Here is a 21,283-nt window from a genome sequence, read left to right as displayed (position 1 = left end):
TTCATAAAGCATGATCCTAGCTGAAAGTCATAAATTAATCTGAAAGAATTGTTTGCTGAAACTGCTGTTATAAATCAAGAGCTGTGCTTCATTTGTTGTCCAGTCATCCCAAAATTCTGTTACTAATTTTCTCTGTTTGTACTATTAAATCTTAAGATCTCTAAAAAGCTATTCTTTCCATTGTTGCCAAGTTCTGATATTATAAACACCTGCCATGAATTTGTAAAAAGACATTTTTGTTGCTGTTTTGAACTAGTAATTCAGCTGACAGAATAGTGTATGAGAACTGATTTGAAACTGTAACAGTCTTTGTATTTTCAGAGTATATATTTCAGACTTGCTAAAAAATTCATACATTTGTTTAGTATCTATATTTCAGCTGTTCTTTTTTATTTGTATATATTTTTATTTTTTTTTTAATGCCAACTATCAAATACCTGAACTGTTGAAGCTTCTGCCATTACTCCTTCTCAAGCTAGAGGTGAAACCTCTTCATTTAAAAGCACTTAGTACAGGTTTGGTAGCTAATCTTAGCTTAAGTCACTGTAAAAGAGGGTGCAGCCCCAGGCATTATAGATGTTACTCACAACCACTTTTAGTACTACTTGCAGCCACATGGTACATTGATTAATGCTCTTATAGCATATTAATATATAATTATTGCAGGGCTTACTTGGTTGTCAGCAAGGAGAAGATTTTCTTCTTCTGTAAACAATATAAGCTGAATTTTGGAAGATGAGAAAGGATTAAAAGAGAAGCCACATTAGGACATGAATTAAAGGTAAAGCTAAGCTGGAGGACATGGGAATGCTTCTCAGTATTCCAGTCAAGAATGCCTCCTAGATAGGTGTGTTGAGTATGTTTTAAAATGAGAGCTGCTTCCACAACCTGAGTTTTCTGACAGCATAGCTGGAAACAGGAGGAAGGAGGGAGGGAGACATGGCCATGGCAAGGGTAGTCATGGGACCCCTGGTCTGGATATTTTGAGTAACAGAACTTCAAAACACACCACCACTCATACCTGTCCTTCAGTTTAGATGCTGCCCAAACAAATGGAGGGTACAGCTAGGTTAACCAAATAGTTTAACTGATGTTAAACTCTCAGCAGTCTTACTTATTTCTGTTCTGCATGGGTTTCCAACGTGCCATTCTCTATTGTTCAGCTTCAAAATACTACAGTGAGCATGTCAGCTAGAAACAAATATTAACATATTTTGTTCAGAGTAAATGATCACAGTGACCCCTTCAGTCTTGCAGCCTGTGGATCTGTTTCTGTTCACATTGATGAAGTGGGAGTTTCTTGAGCAGTTGGAAAGCTGTTTGCATTATCTGATAAAAGCTTCATACTTTAATGGCATTTGCAGTGTTCGGAATATAACATCAGTAGAGTTGGCACCTTTTATTTAATGTGCCACTACCACTACATGTACTCATCTTGAACAGGCCACTACTGCTGATTCTGTCTTACTACTAATGAATGGTTGAAAGACAGACAGACCTATTTGATTAGGGGCTGTAGGTAAGTTCTTTAGAGGATGTCATACATAAAAATTTGAAATACAGCATTATAAAGTTCTGCTTTTTCTTTGGTGCTACTCTTGTTCCTGATTGGGAATGTAGGGTTTTGCCAGTCACTGTAGTCAATATGATCTTCAAACATTAGCTCAGTATTAAAGTTCTTGAAGGGTCTTTAAATAAAATGTCACTGATATCCAGCCTGTTATATATTTTTAGAGGTGGTAATTACCTTGTAATATATAGATCAACCACTTCACTTTTAGTTTTTAGACATGTAACTAAGCCTGCATAAGGTAAATTCTTAATGCATGTCATTAATGTATGTTGTGATCTGTGTGGAAAATGGGATATGGATTTCTGTCCAAAATCTCCAGAACTGTTTTTCTTCTGTGAATATAAGATTTGGACTAACAGATCTAGATGTTTTCCTCCTATTTATTATCAATCTGTCTTGTCCTATTAATTAATAGCTACTGTACTTTTGTTTACTTTTATTTTCTTCTGTTTCCTGATTGTTTGCATTGAGACACAGATCGACAAAACTTGCAATTATAGAAGATTTTGTTAAAACACCTGAATTATTTTGTGAGGAATAATAACTTGTTTCGGTTAACTATTTTTTCACATTCTGCTATCTTCTAGATTTTATAGGAAGACTAAACTTGGAGGCTTTCAAGACATGGAATGTGTTCCTTGTGGTGATCCTCCTCCTCCCTATGAGCCTCATTGTAAGTGCTGGTTTTGCTGTTTTCTCTTTTAACTTTAAAGCCTGGCCAAAAAAAAAATATAGTCACAGTCACAAACTCTTTTTAAAATTCATTTTCTTGTTAGTAAATTATTTTGTTCATACATTTCAGCAGGTCCAGTACTATCATTGAGAAGCTCCCACAAATAGCCAGTCCAATGCTGATCAACATTCCTGTCACACCACATGGTCAGGGAGTCTTGATTCCACTTCTGATCTTGTCTTACAATTTTTTAATTTCTGTGTTAATGCCAAAAGAAAAGCAATCTTCCTAGACCCTCTGATAACTGTCAGGTAGGGTAGTATCCTACCTGTAGTGTCCTGACACCCAAAAAGGTATTTGTTGATACGTTTAAAAATAACTTTTATACTATGGTTACAGTGAGAGAGAACAATATAGACAATAACTTTATATTCTTGTATACTGTTAAAAGGAAGTAAGTAATTGGTTTGTCTATTTGTTTTTTGCCAATGAGAGAATTAGAGTCTCTCTATGAGAACCTCTTTATTCTGTAGCAGAAGCCTTGTTACCACTTCTTCCAAGACTGTTGGTGGTCACATTGCATCATGTTTTTAATTCATTTAAAAGAGTGAACTATTCTTTTTGTGTTTATTGCTGTCTGCTTTTTTAAAATAACAAAATACATGTGATTCAAAATAATTATGTGGAAAATCTTGGGGTTACTTCTTTGTTTCTGTAACAGTGAAGTTATGTTTTAGGAGGTTTTTTTCCCCTAGTTCATATGTTTATAGAAAGAATAAATTGTCAGGGTCCTGAAATACTTTATGCTACTTTAATAAATACACACAGTCTCTTATAATTTTTTTAAATTGTGTAAAATTAAAATAGAACCAAGAGTATACTATCATACTTTTCAATAGTTTTATATTGCATTAACTTCAATGAAATAATTAATCTTCTTCAACATTTCATATATTGCTTTAATAGTCTTTTTTCAAATAAACCAAACTTTCTTCTGTTTTTTCCATCCTAGTTTTAGTGCCTTTTGGGTAATAAACTTGTAAAACCAGATTTTCAAACATTTTCCACATCTATGAAAACTTTTAAGGACTGCAACACTCAAAGCCTGTAAATCAGAGAATAAGTCAAATAAGTTCTAATGTTTGCAGCAGTAACTCATGCCCATGTATAACATAAGCCTAGAAAGTAAATTCAAAAATGTTCAACTATTTTTGTAGTCTAGACAGTATCTTAGTGTGTTTAGAAAGAATGTTGTTCATATCAAACACTGTCGGGTTTGATGCCAAGAATGAAATGCTGATCTCGACTTACTGATGTAAATCACTCAAATTCAGCGAGTTGCAGAAGTTATTCTAGACAGAGTATAGCCAGGCCATTTCATCTGTGTATGTATTTTAATTCCTTCAACTGGGAAAATTCAGTATTATCCCCTTCATCTCTTTTTAATCTTTTTTTATCTGAAAAAAAAAGTGAAATGTCAAGTGGAACAATGTTATTCTAATGGAGGATCTCTAATTCATAAATTCATTTTATGGGTTTTTTTTCTCTTCTCTTGTTTTTTTCCCTTGTAAGAAAGTGTGCTCTTCAAACATGAATTCTGTTCTCTAGCACAATCAAAGACAGGGAAGAGGAAATTATCTCCCTTATCATTCGGCTTTGACTGCAGTTAGCGACTTGTGTATTTCATATTTTTCAAAGTCACAAGTTATTATTTTGAAAAGGTGATGAAAGAATAGTTGCCAAGTCTTCTGAAATAACTCAGATTGTTTAGTTTATAGTGATTTGGCTTTTGTAATTGAGCCTGAGCTTGGATCCTAAATTGAACCATTAGGAAGCTATTACTCATTTTAAATGGACAACAGGCAACCCCATGGAAAAGAGCATTTCTTTGGCACAAGCTGAAGTGGTAAATCCAGATTAGAGACATTTTCATTCCCTACTCTCATGGCTGGCACAGCACCTTTGGCTAAATGACAGAAGTGGTAACAGCAAAGTTGTGAGAATTGGCAAGTCTTTCTAGCTTTTACAGAAGCAATAATAAAAGGTTTGAAATCATTAAAATGTTTGTTATTTGCGTAGTAACTGCCCATTAAAATCCTAAATAACAGAAATCCTACATGAAGTACAGTTGCCATATGTTGCTGTGGTTTTCAGGAGGCTTTTGTTCAGAATTTGTGTGTTGATTCTTCAGGTACTAACAGCAGCTGCCTCAGTTTTGGAAAGTGTATATGCCTTCCTCAAGCAGCCTAGGAAGTTTTTCCTACAACAGTTGCTAAATGAACTGAAGTACTTCTGAGTTTTACCATCAAATAGGGGGAAATTTAGGTCTGAGTAAAAACCGTGATTCTGTAAGTGTACATAAATAATGTGTGGAACATTTTACATGTAATGCTGACAGCGTTAGTGGTCTATTCCAATAATGGATGTATTTTGATAGTTAAGACTGCATTACTTGAAGCTAAGTGGAGACAGACTATTAAGTGTGTGGGACAAGCTCTCAGTGATCAGAGAACTAAGTTCTAATTCTCTGCTTTTCTTATCCTTCTCTCTTTCCACTGTGAAACTGAAAGTCAAATATTAGTGCAGCTAGCTCTTATGTTACAGATGAAAAGGAAAAGTTTAAATGTCCTGTTTCAATGAATTAATTGTCCTCCAAGGTGTGTGGCAATCTTTTGTTTGCTTAAGAACATTACCAGAAGGGCACAAAGGCTCACAGCCCCCTACCTGGACTACAGGCTCATGTTAAAGCTGAGACATGGATCAAATTCTTTCTAGTAGCAGTTGATTATTACCCAGCTAGCTATAAATCTAAATACTTGCTTTTATCTCTTTTCTGTAGACATTTTAAAACAGATCTGGTTTAAATATTTACTCATGAAAAAATGAGTTTGTGAATTGCTGGAGGCAAAGTTGAAAGGATTCTATAATGAACAAGTAAAGAGAGTATTAGAGGCTAGGAGAATTGCTATCACCTTTATGCAAACTTTAAAGGGGGACACAATGACTTATGTGTGTTTTTAAAATGTCAGACAATTAAATACACAATTATATAGTTATATTTTAATTTACTTCAGGTAAATAAACTATACAGACCAATCTTATGTATTTGGTCAGCATCTAAACATTAGAAATGTTTAGATGCTGACCAAATGCATGTTTTTAAAATTGTTTTTAAAATTGTGATTTATGCTCGCTTTGTAAACTGAAGACATTTTTGTGACCAAAGACTTTTTTTTTTCTCATCTGAATGACAGAATATGAATTCTTTGAACTGGGAATTAGAGTGGAATTAGAATTTATCATGGATGTAAATTCTGAAAAAGAAGCTAATACAGACTGTCCAAAAGTGTTGAAACAGTAAGTTTGATAGGGTTCAATGACACTTTTTTCTCAGTACCAATTTAGATTTGCAGAGTTCACTCTCCTGCTCAGGCCACTGTTGTGCTTTCCCCACAGTTATGCTTAAACTGTTGCTGAAACTGCTCAGTAAGCTGGACTGTGAATCTATCTGTGATAGAGCAGAATTAAAATAATTCCCTTCTAAAGGTTATTTTTAAATCTAATGAGCTCATTGACCTCAAAACACTTGTGGTGGCACAAGTTAAGGAGAGATGTGGGAATGGTTCAGGTAATGAGCAGATTTTGTGAAGATACCATTGCTTTCTTGGAACAACCATTATGTTTTCAGGTAGTCTGTCTTAGCAAATAAGCAAAGCAAAAAAAAAAAAAAAACACCATTAGAAATCATAATTACCTTCTTTCAGTCATAAGTAGATGGCAGATTACAATTGAATCAAGAGATATATGTCAGATATTCTTACAAGTGGTTCCTTTTGTATTGTTCAACTCAAAATGCAGAGAAGCCCCAGAGTTACAAGAATCCTTTAGTTTCTGGACTGGCTTTCTACTAAGCAGAGGAGCCTGTGGCATGGAACCTTTTTGAGATGTATTAAAAAAATAATTCCTAGAACTTCCACATTAATGTTCTTTCCTGTATCAATCTAAAATCAGTGATGTTCCCCTTTTATGTGCAAATTCAGAATTTGGTAGAATTTAGCTGTACCAACAGTTAATTTGGAATAAATTGAGAGAGTCAAGGAAATGAGAAAATTAACACCTAGGCGCAAGAGAGTATTTTACAGCCAATCGGCCACCAAAAGAACAGACTTGTGCTTTTTTTCCCTCTAGCAACCACACTGTTACGTTTATAAAAATACAAATTTTTTACATCATGAAAAATTGAACAGATTTTCCAGCCAAAAAATTCCACAGGTTTTCTGCTTGTCTTCATGGCATAGATCAAGGAGCATGGGAATCTGGGGGGGACAGGATGGAGGAGGGATACCATTCCGTGTGGAGCTTGGGAAACTAGCCTCTACATGTTCCAGGAAATAAACACATTCTTTGCTTCAATGAAGCAGAAATGTTTTGTTGGGTAAGTCACAGCAGTGGACATATCTCCAGTTTGATTGTAACATCATGTGCATTTGAAATAAACTGGCAGTCAGGTCTAAAATTGCTGCTTTGCCATGAACCAGATTGATTTCAATTATAAAGTATGTCTCAAACTAGAAAAGAAACAGTTTTTTACTAAGGTGTGGAATAAAAGTAGAGACTATGGCCTGTTGAGCCAAAATACGTAAAGAAGATCATTAAATGTGAAAACATCACATTTTCTTGAGGCATCCATATCTTACCTGCTTTAAATTTTGTTCCTTTAAGGAACTCCTATGACATTTTGACTGCCTTAACTAAGGCTGATCACAAAGTTCCCTTTACAGTTTTCTTGTGTAGAATTTTTATTAGTTACTTTCTGTAGGTTTACAGTATTGTTTTATCTGGGAACTAAATATAAGTGTTCTGGAGCTGTGTCACTCTTCAAATCCACAAGGTATGTTGTTTCACTAATGAAAAGTACTATTTAGGGGACAAAATTTGCTGTTTTTTCCTTCTTCCTAGTGTTAAAGGTAGGGATGGGTAGGAAAAGTGTAGGATGGTGTAGGAAAAGTCAGATTTCACATAGATCTACTTATTTACATTACCAAGATTAGGATCTGTGACTGTAAACTTTCCTGTGAGTGTAATGGGTATTGGGGGTATGCAAGGACTAAACATCAGAACAAAGCTGAAAAGCTAGAAATTGCAGTCTGCAGGGTTAGAACTTATCTTGTTTTGTAAGGAGGGAGCTGGAATCTTGCTGGTTACATGTGTATTCTGTAAAATAATTTCACTAGTGGTAAAACAGAAAAAATCCCATTGTCTCAGCTTTGCTGAAACTTTCTATATTATTTCATTAAACATAAATACAGCTTTTCAACTTGAGAGTAACTTTTGGATGACATTCAATTCCACATTAGTTCCACTGTTTATATAGTGGATTGTTAATGTATTTGTGTCACTTTCTTCTTTCTGTTTACAGAATTTTGTGATTTCAGAGCTGTCAGGCTCCAGATAATATTTTTCCATCAATTGAGTTTTTCTGTCATTTTGTTTGGTTGCTTTGTACAGTAAACTTTGTATTACTGATGCCAAGCAGCCTTTCAAGGAAGGCTGCTTATGTGCATGAGGCAAATGGCATCTGAAAGTACATAGCAAGTGAAATTATTCCTAATTTTTTGGTTCTGTTCCAACATATATCCCCTTTTTATTTCAGTATTTGTTCTGATTTGAGATTACCTAACAGCATCTCTCATAGTCATCTTTGCCATTTTGAACACTGTGATAGAAAGCAGCTGGAGTATTGCATAAATCTTTCACAACATTCATGAGCAGTGACAGCTAATTTAAGTACAGATAATAGCATCATTAGGTTATAAATATCATTACTTTTTTATTGCAGAGGCATTGCCTTCCCATTATTTCAAAACTGAAATGTAGACTTTTGTAAAAATGTAGTAAGTCAGTCTGATATTTTCCATATGTGACCTGATGATAGAGTAATTTATCTTCAGGAAGTCTGAAACAAACTCCATGAGGTGTTTAAGAGAGATGAGAATTACTATTCATGTCTTAAAAAGTTTTATTACAATTTCATTTCTTTCACTATCATAAAGAGAGTTAACTTAGGAAACCTAAATGTTTTTAATTCATTGTTCTTGGTATTGAGTTGGTTCTGACCCTTTAGGATTCATGTATGACTTAGAGTAAAACAGCTCCTTTTCTTGCTGTTCTGAATTTACTTTATATGTTGGCCTCCTCTTCTAAAAAAAGTTGTAAAAAAAGAGAGGGGAGATTTTTATTTATTTTAATGACAGAGGTATTACCACTAAAATGAGTTTAAATAGTTCTGAAGAGTTACTTAATGGAGAGGAAATTCAAATACATTGCAGTTTAATCATGTTCTAAAACTTTCCCAGCTTACTCTCATGAACTTTCCTTGCATGTACCTCTCATTTCTGTGCCTATATGTATGGAAACACTTCATTATGTAGCTTGTTAACACTACATATGTATTATGGTTAGTAGACAGAAATGGTCAGCAGTATTTTCCTCGTTTCTATCTGCTATCCAGTATATGCCTCTTAAAAAGAAAAGGAAATTAAAAAATAAAACCAAGCCTAAACAAACCAAAAAACACCACAAGTTTTCCACTGAAGAAAATTTAGCTTATGAATTGAAATGACATTGCAAGGAGGTGCAACTCCTAAACCTAACAGAATTTCTGTTAAGTAAGCCAGACACTTTACCAAGGATTTACCGGGGAATCAAGATATGGAAGCTGCAGCTCTCAGGGCATCCAGTCAGTTTAAAGTGTTGAACTTCTGCCCACTTTTTTGCACTATCCTCAAATGTTTTCTACCATTCAGTTAATTTTTTTACAGCGGAAAATTTGTTTATACAGAAAGATATCTAATCACGTCTATTACAGCATAATTCTGCAAAAGTGTAGGTGTGAAGGTACTTCCAATGAATTGATTCACTGACTAGTAACTTCTGTGGAACAGAAGTATTCAGTATAGCATGTCTGCTCTCTTATGAAAGTCTGCAGTAACCTCAAGTAATGAGTGTTTGAAATGTCCTTATCTTTATCTTCTTTGAAGCTCTTACAATGACAATAAGCAGGGTCCTTATTTTATGCCTACTACCTAAAGTCTAACTTAGATTTCTTTTCACAGTGAAATTTCATTTCATTTCATTAAGTTTGTTTCAAGTATCCCAGTTCAAGCTACAAACTTAAAGAACTAGGATAGTAGCAAATGCTTTAGGGGTATCTCAGTATAGGTAACATTAGCCCTGTCGAGCATCTGAGAGGTATGTAAGGTGTAAATATTCAAATAGACCTAGGATTCTGACTCCAAAATTCCATCACCAACTGCCATGTTTGAGAGCTTCCTAACTCTGCAAACATTTAAAAGCCCAAGGGACCTACAACAATTCATTTGGTCTCCCGGAGTATTCCACAAAATCTGGGTCCAGGAGGCTTGGACACATTGCAGCTTTAGTTTAGGCCAAAAGCTTTGATTTACCTGCTTTGCCCTGACTGCCCTGCAAGGAAGTAAATATGCATGGAGTGAGTAGGATGCTCTAAACAGGTGTATAACTGGACAATACAGACCCCTTTCTCTATCACAGCTGATCCAAGAGGTAGTGGAATTGGAATTTAAGGAGGCACTTCCAAATTTCTCTGTACCCTTCTGTGGTCATCCAAAGGCTTTTGCAGCACTGACCATTGACATGTGCTGCCACTGAAGCCATCAGGATCTACGAGCTAATTGCTCTGTTGCTCATCTCTGAACAATCTGTTCTGTGGTGCCTTCTGATGGCAAACTCAGCAGAGCAGGCTGGGATAATGTCTGAGTGTTCTTTTCTGTGTGCCTTCTTTGAGTGCAGAATTCTTCCCTTACCATGAGCACTGGCAGTGTGCTGGCTGTGCCGTTACTCTTTGGTTCTTACATCACCAGTGTGTTCCTGTCCCAGGTGTGTTCCCAGCACTGAGGATGCAGCCCAGATGATGCCTGCTTGGCACTGCAGGGCCTGGGCCTGTTTGAGATCCTGGTTTCATGCCTTCTCAAAATAGCAATTTGCAATACAGTTCAATACAGTTCAACAGGCTCTAAGATTGCTTGTTGAGATAATTACAGTGTTTATAATTTTCACGTTCTGACTGCAACCCAGTCATGGTTAAATAATAGAATCTAATTTACTACTCACAGCTTTTCAAAATGAGGGGGAAAAAATATCTACTGTGTTTCCTGTTTGGATATCCTGATGAAAGTGTACCGATAAGACTGTTCTTTTTTGGACTAGAAATTGTTCAAAAAGTTAAGAATTTGAGGTGTGTTTTTGAAGTGCAATTCAGGCTATAAAATAGTGAATTTCCATTTAAATTATTATCTGAATCAACTCAGCTCCATTCCATACTTCCTGCTTTATGTGTGTAAAGTACAGGTGATTGGGTCAGACTTTCTCTTTCAATTATTCTCCTCTTTAATCTCAAATAATGGGCAGTCCTCTGTTTTGGTTGTTACTACTTTTGTATTATTAGATGCATTGAGACTGACCAGCAAGTCATAAAGGAGGTCTGTTGATAATATCCAATGGAAACTTAAAAAGCTGAATATGACCCTGTAAAGGCTTTGCAAAGGTTTAATGCATTGCTTCATGCATTATAATGAGTAATCCTCTACATCAGGAATTGAATCTACACAAAAGAATCACTAGACAACATTCTGCTATGTTAACTGGTGTGGGTTTAGCCCCTTTTAATTCAGAAATGTATTGTCTTCTTGTCTTTCCCTCATTATAATTGCATTTACCCTTCTGAAATGCAAATATTTTCTGTGTAAAAAGATACAATATCCTTGATATAAAAATAAATATTTCTGTGGAGTATGCAAGACCAGGATATGGTTCAGAGTTTGGAGTAGAAATACAAAGCCAAACAAAATTTGGATTTTAATGCATATGTCGTGGTAGTATTTCTGGAGGCTTTAGAGAACTTGCTTTGAATCCTCCTTTTCTGCATGTTAATTTCCCAGCAAATGGTTGAACCTTTCCTTTAACTACATGTGGTAATTATAATATGTGGTTTTTCTTTACACAGAACATGGTTTGTTAGATTGATTTCACGCAGGTTTCCATAATTAGAGCTGTGTGAGCTGGATTGTGACATGTTCTTCTGGATCAAAATATAAATAAAAATTTCTATATTGAAGAGTGTTTGTATATGAAGTAATGCGGTAGTTTGTGCAACAGAGGAAAATTACCAAAGTGGAGAAGCCTTGTTCTTTCCTAGTCCTTTTCCTGCTGTTACTTTGTGCAGGCTTGTGATGTGGCACAAGTGGGATGCAGCCATAAGGTTTTCTCTTCCAGAATTGGATGAGCTTGTGTCCCACACTTGTGCTGGTTGTCTCTCACAGACACTGCTGCAGTTTCAAAAGGCTTTGTTGCTCACAGCCAAACATCTCCTGTCATTCTGCACAGCCAAACATCTCCTGTCATTCTGCATCACTCTAAGTTCTGAGTGAACTGAGTTGGCTTTGTTGACTGAACACCTATCAGAGCACTTGGTGGTTATTACTGAGGACATGGATCATTTCTTTAATGCCTGCATCACTCTAATCTCTGGGTCCGTACAAGAATTTTCCTTCCTGCCAGTTTTGTGTTCTTTGGGGGAAACTGCCTTTTCCTCCCTTGCTGTGGAAGGCTAGATTTCTGAAAAGAAGGAATTTGCCTTCTATTATTATGTACTATGTATTTAAGCATGGTGAATATTGCCAGTGGCTCATAGGTGTGACAGTTGTTATTTTTGTCTGCTAAAAATAATTTCAGAATTGTAAATTTAAGTGTTATTGTAAACTTTTTAAGATACATGTTAAGAACAGAATTGGGGCTTTTTTTTCAGTTTGCTTTCCTAGGTGAACACAGTGTATCTATATTGTTGTCATTTATTCCTTTTAATCCTTTTGACCATGATGACTAATTTGTCTGTGCTGGCAGAGTAACATATCTCTGACAAAGAATTTTCAGATTTTACAAAAACAAATGAATGAATAGTGAAGAGGGAAGCCACATTAGTGCACTTATTGAGAAGAGACAGTTGTGGCATAAACCTCTACCACATTTGTTGATGGCAGAAAATGTACAGAAAAGAAAATAATGGAAAACAAATTATAATTTCTGAACCTCTTGAAACCATTCATTTATTATAACTGCGGGAAAGAGCAGAAAAATTTGAATACTAAAGTTTGAAACTTTAAGAAAGCCATCTATCTAATATAAAATCTAGATTAGTATTAGTAGTCTCTACTTAGTAAGGTTTTAGCAATATAAATATTAAATTATTTCAGAGTGAGCAAATATAAATGGCTCCATAATACACATGGAAATCATAGAATAAATTAGGAATAGAAATGTCTTTTTTTAACACTACTTTTTCATAATCTCTGGAAGTGTAATATATAAAATGTATATGGTCACAATCCAGTATACCTTTAAACAGATGAAGTTGATGTGAAGTTTGACCAAGCTGAAGTGCTCAGAGTGGCCTTGGCTGTCAAGTTTCAGCATGAGAATTGCACTAATTATATGTAATCCATTTTTATCTACTAAAGCATGTATTAATGTATTTTGGAGAGAACACTGTATTCCACAGTGTTCTTGGAAAATACATTCCTTGTTTCGTGCTAGAATATGATGGAAAGTATATATCTTAAAATTAAAGTAGAAATGTCAACATGTGATTTTTAAAATAAATTGAATCAAATTTCATTTATTTCATGAATTCACATCCCAAGCTCGTGCAGCTGATAATAGGAGTTCACATAAGCAGTGCCCATCTGGCCTTCAGAAGGTTGTATCTGATCAGTTCATGACAACACATAGGGCATGTTTTCTATCTTTGTTCTAACTCACAGCTGGCAACTCTGTCTGCTAATCCCAGTGAAAGCTGCAGCTGGAAATGCAAAACTACTTTTGAACTTGCATATCCTTTCCCGGAGATGTGTGAAGCCTTGGAGATGTGTTTCTTTTGTGATTCCTATTAAATAAGGGAATTAATTGTTGCATTAAGAATGAAGTCAAGCAATGAATCCTCGAATACCCATTGTAAGACCATGTTTTATATAACAAAAGAAAGCTAAGAATGACCAAAAATACTGAATTTTGCATGTTTTCATGTAATAAAAACTCACTGTAGAGCTCACTTCTATATTACATTTTAAAAATACTTATTACAGAATGATGAAGTAATCACTGTGTTCACTTCTAGCTTGTTCATCTAAAATGTGAACAAGCAGTTTGCAAGCATATTTAGTTTTGTTGTCTTGACACTGTTAAGTACAGTTAGAACATTAAATTCTCAACTGCAGACTATGAGAATTTCAATGTGTTTTTTCAAAGCAGCTTACCATACTTCAGTTTCTAGTAGTAACTTGTGCAACCTTTCATCTTATGAGCCAATCCTATAATTAGTATCCTTCTTTGCCAGAGGCATACTGCATGTTTGTTTTAGGTACAGAAAGTCTGCAAGAAATTTAACTTAATCATTACTTTTTAATGTAAGAGCTGGTTTGCTCAATTACACTAGATTAAAGTGAGCTTGAAATTCCTGAGTTACAGAGAAGGGGCTAATCTGTGACCTGTAGTGAATAAGTACTATTTCCTATGGTTTTTGCCTTATGTGCACTTACTAGTGTGGGTAGCCCTTCAGCCCAGGCTTGCAGTAGCTATAAGCAATTATCTATTTTCTGTATGGAGTGGATTTACAAGGCTCTTATTTAACTCGGCCATTAGGTTATTCAGAATTATTCCAGGATTGCATGCATTGCAGTAAAGCTGAAGAACATTTTTTGGGTTTTTTTTTCAGTAAACTTTTGCTTTATTGTTTTTAGGGGCAATGTGAAAAGAATAAGTGCTGGTTAGAGCTTTTCAGTATTTTTTAGACATTTTCTAATTACAGAAGCATTAGACTGTTTCAAATATATTAATTTAATGACATGCTTTTAAGCTGCATTCAGACTGAAAATACTGGTTCAAATGTATCTCTATTATCATACAAGGAATGGTTGCATTAGCACCACTTCAGAAGCACTGAGTTTTGGTACCTCTGGTATAAATCCATGCTGACTGCTCTGACTTTGGGTACAGAGTCCAAGCTGTGACTGGCCACATGAATATAAAATGTTGCTAAACAAGTGCGCAGTAGTGTGTTGGGGTTTTATTCTACTTGGTGCTGGTAGGTACTATTTGACTCAATGATCTTAAAGATCTGTCTCAACTTCTAAGGATTCAATGACTCTAAGTTGCTCAGCTACAAAATTCTTTGGCTATGTTCCACTTAAATTTCTTGTTCTTAAGAAAATACAGAATCCATCTAGGCTCAAACTTTCCATACTGCCAACCCTATTAAGGAAATCATTGTCCAGCAAAAGTGTACTGAAATATCGCACCAGAGGACTGGAATTACCTGGAGGACTGGAATGTATTGGAAGTAGGATAAAATACAATAACCTTATAACAGGAGTTGTGTGCTGAGCACCTTGGCAGTAATGATTCATTATAAACCAACACCTCACGAGCTGGGAGCAGCGTTATAGAAGAAGGGCCTAATGTTCTTACAGATCACTTGTATCCTTCAGATTATTGCCCTCTACTTTGCTCACCTTTAATTTTTTGGGTGATAGACCTCACACATTCTCACTCCTACTGGTTCATTTCTGCTAAAGCAGTGTACTGCCAAACTCCTCTTTTACAAAGATCATAGAATAATCTCACATGTTATTTTGGGCAGTGACATGTGCCTTTGAGGTATAGTCTGTGACTGTTTCCTAAAAACATGAGATCTTTGTTAGAGCTTTTTAACTAAAGGGTGGTGTCCACCAGTTTTGGTGAAGTTTCATTTCAGTCCAATGGTATGATTCTATGTGCATATCACTGAATGGGTTTTATAGTTACCCTGTCTGCATGTGGAAATTTAAGATGGAATTAGTGCACCCCAATTTGGGCATCTAAAAGTTAATGCTTAGCACTGAAGTTGCCTGCCCAAACTCCCAATCAGGGGTGAGAATTAGGTACCACAAGAGTTCAGGCAAGCCAGATAAGGTAAGGTAAGCTTCAGTGACTAACACTAAGCAGTCTTTCAAGCCTTTTCAGAATAATTATTTCTCAGGAGATTCTGTTTCTGGCTTTGTTTTAGAAAGAGAGCCTAAGGTATCTAGCTCTGGCTTTGTGTTCAGACCTTCAGATTTCTATAGTAATGAATTTCACCTAGATGCCAATATCTGGTGAGATGAAAACTGCAATTCAACATTGAATGATTGTGTCTGACTCCCTAAAACATGATCTTGCTCTTTTTTCTTTTTAATTAATTTTAAGGAGGAAAATTACTTTTCATAGTGTAGATTTTTCTTTACTCCTGCTATATAAGTAAAAACACAAATAAGAATTTAGAAAAATGTTTTTCTTTTTGATAAAATGTCTCTTACAAACCAAAGCCCATATTCTAAGAGAACTTGCTAAAGTTAGAATATGCCAGAACTGAGGCCTACAACCATGAGATTCCCTCATATATAGTTACTCTAATACAGGTTTTATTTACATTGTTGCATATTATTTCCCACTGGGCCTTTGTTTGTAAAGCACAGGATAGGCAAAACCTGGAATTCTGTAAGTCTCACTTTATTTGCTACCCGCCATTTTATATTCCATGCAGAATGTGAGGTATTAAATATTGCTGGACTTTTCTGGGGTTCTGCCACTATAAAGAAGTTGTTACAGATTTTGCTGTTGTGACTGACTTATCCTTTCAGTGAAGTGGCATAAAATGTTTAACATCTTTTAGCAAACTGAAACAGAGGAAGTCAAAGGCCCTCACAACCCTTTATTGTTTCTTGACAAAACCAGGGTAGGATGCCACCTTCTTGACTGTGAATATGTGTAATGGCTACATCTATGAGCTGGTGGTCTGAAGTTCTCTCTATATGGAGAGTTCAGGTGTGGTGTTTAAAACAAATCAGACTAATTACACCCTAATTTCTCATACCCACACACCCCCCCCCCAGCCCTCCCCATCCACTGTAGAGAAAGTCCAGGTGATTCCCTCCAAAGCAGATCATTGCTTTGGTCAGATGAATCTCATTTTTAAAGCTTGATTTTTCAAAGATAACCTTTCAGAATGTCTTCTGTATTGTATGGCTAATTCCTACTGACTTCTGTTAAAGAGGGGAGGTGTGATGTTTCAGATTAAGTAATGTAATAAAGCAAGGATCTGGTATATAGCAGCCTTTTGTTCTGTATAATTTGACTTTCTGATCCCCATAGCTCTAAGTCGTGAATTAATAGCTGCTTTTCATAAGCTATTGTTATTTCTGATGTCAAAGCTACAGCTTTTTCATTTGTATTGCAGTTTGCATGTGCATGCACACTGATGCATTTAGGTAATCTCTTTGCAGTAAATTACAGCATTTATGATTTCTGCACTAATAGAACAAGCTGCAGATGCATGCCCAACTTCTAAAGGTGTTATCCTCTATATTAGAAAATTTTGAAAATTTATATTTAATCCCATGTATTTTGTGTACAAAATACATGGAGTATAACTTACTCCTCCCAAAAAAGTGGTTTTAAAAGATCTTGGGATTGCAAAGTTAAAAACTTTAAAAATACTAGTAGCATTGGTTATGCAACTCTTAACCTTAATTCAGAATTGTAATTCAGCTCAGTGGAGTGTATTATGAAACTGTCTCAATTACATAAACATACTTTTTGTTTTCCCTAGTGCATAAGCATACTTTCTGTTTTCCTAGTTTTCCCTTATTCCTCTCCCCAACATGTGCCTTGTATGGAGAATTTAAGGTAACTTAGTGGTATTTAAACATAATTGTAAGCAGGAAAAATGTAATTGCTGAGCAAACCTAAGTCTAGTTTATTTAATTTTGCTCCGGTCTGCATATCACGTGACTGTCGGCTGCGCAAAGAGGGGCCCTTACTCCTTCTGCCAAAGCTTCGCAACTGGACAAATTCAACTGGGGAGGAGAAATAAGCTTTTACCCAGCTCAGCTTCTAGCCTAGTGGCTAAATCAATCTCCATGAAGGTGGTAGAAGAGTCTTCATTTGATATGTCTTGGCAAAGAGCTCTTAAGCTTTCTCAGAAGGCAGAAATGCCATCATTACCTTCTCTTTCAAGAGCTGCATCTGAAAGGCATTATAAGCCATGCATGTGATTTGTCTCTTAATTTAATTTCAAAATAAGATCATAGATTTTTGTTGTCCATAGAGTTTTAAGAGAAGTGGAGACTCCTCTCTGCCTCTGAGTAATTTATGGGAGGAGCAAAGTACATTACCCTTCTCCAGGTTTCTGTATCTATAGGCTGAGTATGGTGACATAAGGAACTGTGTTACTCATGTGACAGATATTTCAGATTCTATTCTGTATTTAACCTTTTCTTCACATGGTATGGGAAGTATGTGACCTAATACAGGCCTTTAGCTTCCCAGATAGATTTGTATTTTAAAATTACAGATTTTACAGGTTAACTTAAGCCTTGTCCCTTTGTCACTTTTCAAAATGGATACCAAAATACAATGGCATCTATATTTTATATGTATTGACTTTTAGGTTACCCTGAATTATCTGCAATCTGAAAGTTGTGGGTCTTCTTTTTTTTTTCCTCTTATATTCTCTCAATTTGGAAATAAGCTTTTAAAATTTTAATGTAATAAATAGTCCAGTGTTGAACACACATGCACATACTTAAGTATTTCCAGATCTCTTTGAGAACTGATTTTTATTATTCATATCTAATAACTAGTCTCTTTCTGCATGGGATTTCTAATACTTCAGAGAATTTCCTTGGCATTTATATTTTTCATATTTGGTAGCAAAAAATGTTAGTACATTACAGAGAATTGGAAGAGTGAAGTTGTTTCTAACTATCAGGATTTTGTTTTCCTTTCCCAGTTATTTCAGATTTTAATTTTAGGCCAAGAGGCAACAATGTAAAGTTACTAAAACTTTATTGAATTTTCTGGTAGCTGCTGGAACATCTAGATGTCTGGACTTATTTGGCCAATTCAAGAAGCTGCTTTTTGACCATAATAAGGAAATTATTCCTGCACCTAATTTGATATCCAAATAGAGTAGTTTTTCTTAATGTATCACTTATTGATATATTTGTTTTTGAATATATAATCACTATTTTCTAAAGCTTTAGAAACTTTATGAATTAATTATAACCCAGTATACTCTGCTATTGTGATGACAGAGCAGCTTGCTCTGTGAAGTGGCATAGCTGAGTATTGTTACCTTTACAAAGACTTTTTTAAGCAAGGACAAAAGCCATAGTTCTTGAAAATGTATTGCATAGACATATGCAATACTTATTGCATAGTGATGTTTATGGAAATTTGTGTCAACAAACTTAGGGCACAGTCTTGCAATCATTATGAAATTTTTAGCTTTACTCCCTGGGTGTTACCACAGCTGAACGAGGATAAGGAGGGAAGTTTTTGGGATAGAAAGTAAAGTATTAGAAATTACTTCTTGTTGAATCCGTGAGGGACAAAAACTCTTTTATGACTGATTTACATATAATTTCTTGCTTTACTGGGATTTGGACAAATAAATACATAGATGTGTATGGAAGAGCATGTATGTTCCCTGTCTAGGGGAAGGCTTGGCTGCTCTACCAGCCCTGGACTGCCCATGGACCCAGGACAGAGCTTTGCACTCTCTCATATTTCAGCCTACTGAAAACCAATCTATGCACCAATCCAACCTCATCAGCCAGCAGCTTTAAGAGCTTGTCTGAACCTTTTGGAACAGATCTGTAACCTGAATGCATGGGATTCACAATGTTCTGTTACAGTTTTGATTAATGAAAGCGGGTTATTCTCTATGGGCTAAGGAGACAGCCTTCAGATGTGCCGACTCTTCTGTTCACATGCATGCCATTGTCATTTAACTGGTGAATATGCAGGTAAATTCTGAGGGTTCATGGCTCCCCTCTCCTCCCTTAGCAAAAGGGTGATGCCAGTAGTTGCCCCCCTGAACATGATTTGCTTTTCAGCAATGCAAACTCCTCTGTTTATATGGGCCATGTCTTGTGGAAGTGTTTTGGGACTGAGAGCAACAGAGTGTGTACAGAGACTGAATAGAGCAGAAACTGTCATAAACAGACTGAATTGACTCAAATTCTGCACAGGGATATTTTATTCTCTAACTGGATAGTCCTAAAGATTAAATAAGACTGCACATACAGAATACAGAGTGCAAAAATACAAAAAATACTTCCTGCTTTCATTTTCTATTGAAAAGATGAAACACCTTTCATAGCCTGTGTGAGGTGGATAAATTCTAGAGTTGGATTTGAACAAGAAAAAATACAAAGCCTAAAATAGCATGTTCTATTTCACAGAACATATCTGGCAAAGAATGTGTTTAAAATTACAAGTTAGAGGTGATGTAAGAAAATAGATTTTCTGCTGTATCAAGCAATCTCATATGTTCTGACATAGGTTTTATGGGACATAAACATATGAAAACACCTAAAAAAGAAGTTGCATTTTCAAGAAAATAGGTGTTGCCCACCCTCAACTGTCAGCAACGTAAAGTTGGCTTCTAGAAGCAAAAGTCAAAAAGGAAATTGTTGACACCACCACAGTCATTAACAGCAACACAGACTTGGTGCCATCAGATCATGCTGGGTGTTTTCAGTTTATGCAGGAGAGATCTGTCTTTTCTTAGTAATAACCACTTATGTTGGGGGGTAGAATGTGTAGTTCAGTGGTGACACAGATTTCCTCCCACTTCCTCTGATTTTTTTTTCTTACTCTTGGGTTTTTGTTATTTGAGGGTAGCAGTGGTCTGAGCTGTTACTCTCATGGACTTTTATATTCACACGCTAGACAATTCTTGAAGTTGGAAGTTTTGTGTATGAAACAATGTTACTTTTGTGCTCCTACAGTGGCTCAATTTAGATCACCATGGTAATACCAAGATTTCACATCTCTGAATTGCTAAAAGAAAAATGTGTAGCAGAGGTTGACTATGCTTTACAGACATTGTAGTGTATATCCAGTGCTGTGGAGTTAATATATATTTTAAATTCACATACACAGTGCAATTGTTCTACTATTTTAAACATAAAAGCCTGTCAGCAGCTGGAGTTTGTGAAAATACACAGTGCAAGAGAAATGGTCTTGGAAATGAATAAATCAAATTTCAAAGATTTTAATTTATAAGCATATTTCTCAGGATTTCCAAACAATGGATAAATACTTGAATAGTCATTTTCTCCCCCAGGGCTTTTTGGTACATTTATTAAAAAAGTAACAAAACCAGCAAAATAAAACTAACAAAAAGAAAAAAATTGTAGTCAGCACTTGGAGCACATTTGAAAAATGTGGTTTGACATGATGAACTTTGGGTGTAGGCCGTGCACGCAAAAGGCTGTCTTTTTACAGATGTTGGGAGACTCTGTCCCCACTGTTTACCACAGTCTCCAACAGTAATTTAATAGAGTTTCTTACCTCCTACTTGAAAGACCAGGAGAAGGGAGGCAATCTGCTGCTTTGTAAAGACTCAAAGATATTTTTGGGGAAACTTGCTTTCCATTTATGTTGATGCTCAGTAGTACATAAAACACATGTATTTAATCTATGTATACAGATCTTGTACATGTAGTGTCTGAATTGTCTATATAATATATAAGGATATATAAAACATCCTTCTGCTTGTTTGGGGCTAGGTAAGCATATTGCCTTCTTACTTTTAAATGAATATAATTTTTTTTTTTTCAAAATGGAGGAATTTCAAAGTGAGGCACATTGCTTTATGCTGCCTTGCCTTTTCCGTGGATCAAGGGCACACACACAGATAGCCACTGCAGTGCAGCTGACAAGCAGTAACTTGTTAAATTACATAACTTGAGGGTATGTCTGAGCCCTTAATTCTTGTCAAATTAAGGTTGATACAACTGAGTTGGGCCATTCAACATAAAGGTAATGGGAAAACAGCTTTTGTAATAGGCAAATATTCCTTTCCCCTGTCAACCAGGAATACCCATATTCCAGGAATTAACAGCATTTTAAGCTTTGCA

The 21,283-nt window shown here is 35.6% G+C and overlaps 1 protein-coding gene across 4 annotated transcripts in view; it reads left to right on the top strand.

The window, feature by feature from the left end:
* TNFRSF19 (TNF receptor superfamily member 19) overlaps window positions 1–21,283 on the top strand; it is a 57,526-nt gene that overhangs the window by 22,787 nt on the left and 13,456 nt on the right. For all 4 annotated transcript variants that reach the window (XM_058018473.1, XM_058018474.1, XM_058018475.1 and 1 more), the window contains one exon: window positions 2,161–2,246. In XM_058018473.1, the coding sequence (XP_057874456.1) occupies window positions 2,161–2,246 (86 nt within the window). The remainder of the gene's footprint in view (window positions 1–2,160; window positions 2,247–21,283) is intronic.

The sequence above is a fragment of the Melospiza georgiana genome, chromosome 2 (assembly GCF_028018845.1).
Source record: "Melospiza georgiana isolate bMelGeo1 chromosome 2, bMelGeo1.pri, whole genome shotgun sequence".
Classification (NCBI taxonomy): domain Eukaryota; kingdom Metazoa; phylum Chordata; class Aves; order Passeriformes; family Passerellidae; genus Melospiza; species Melospiza georgiana.
This window is presented reverse-complemented; position numbering and strand designations above follow the sequence as displayed.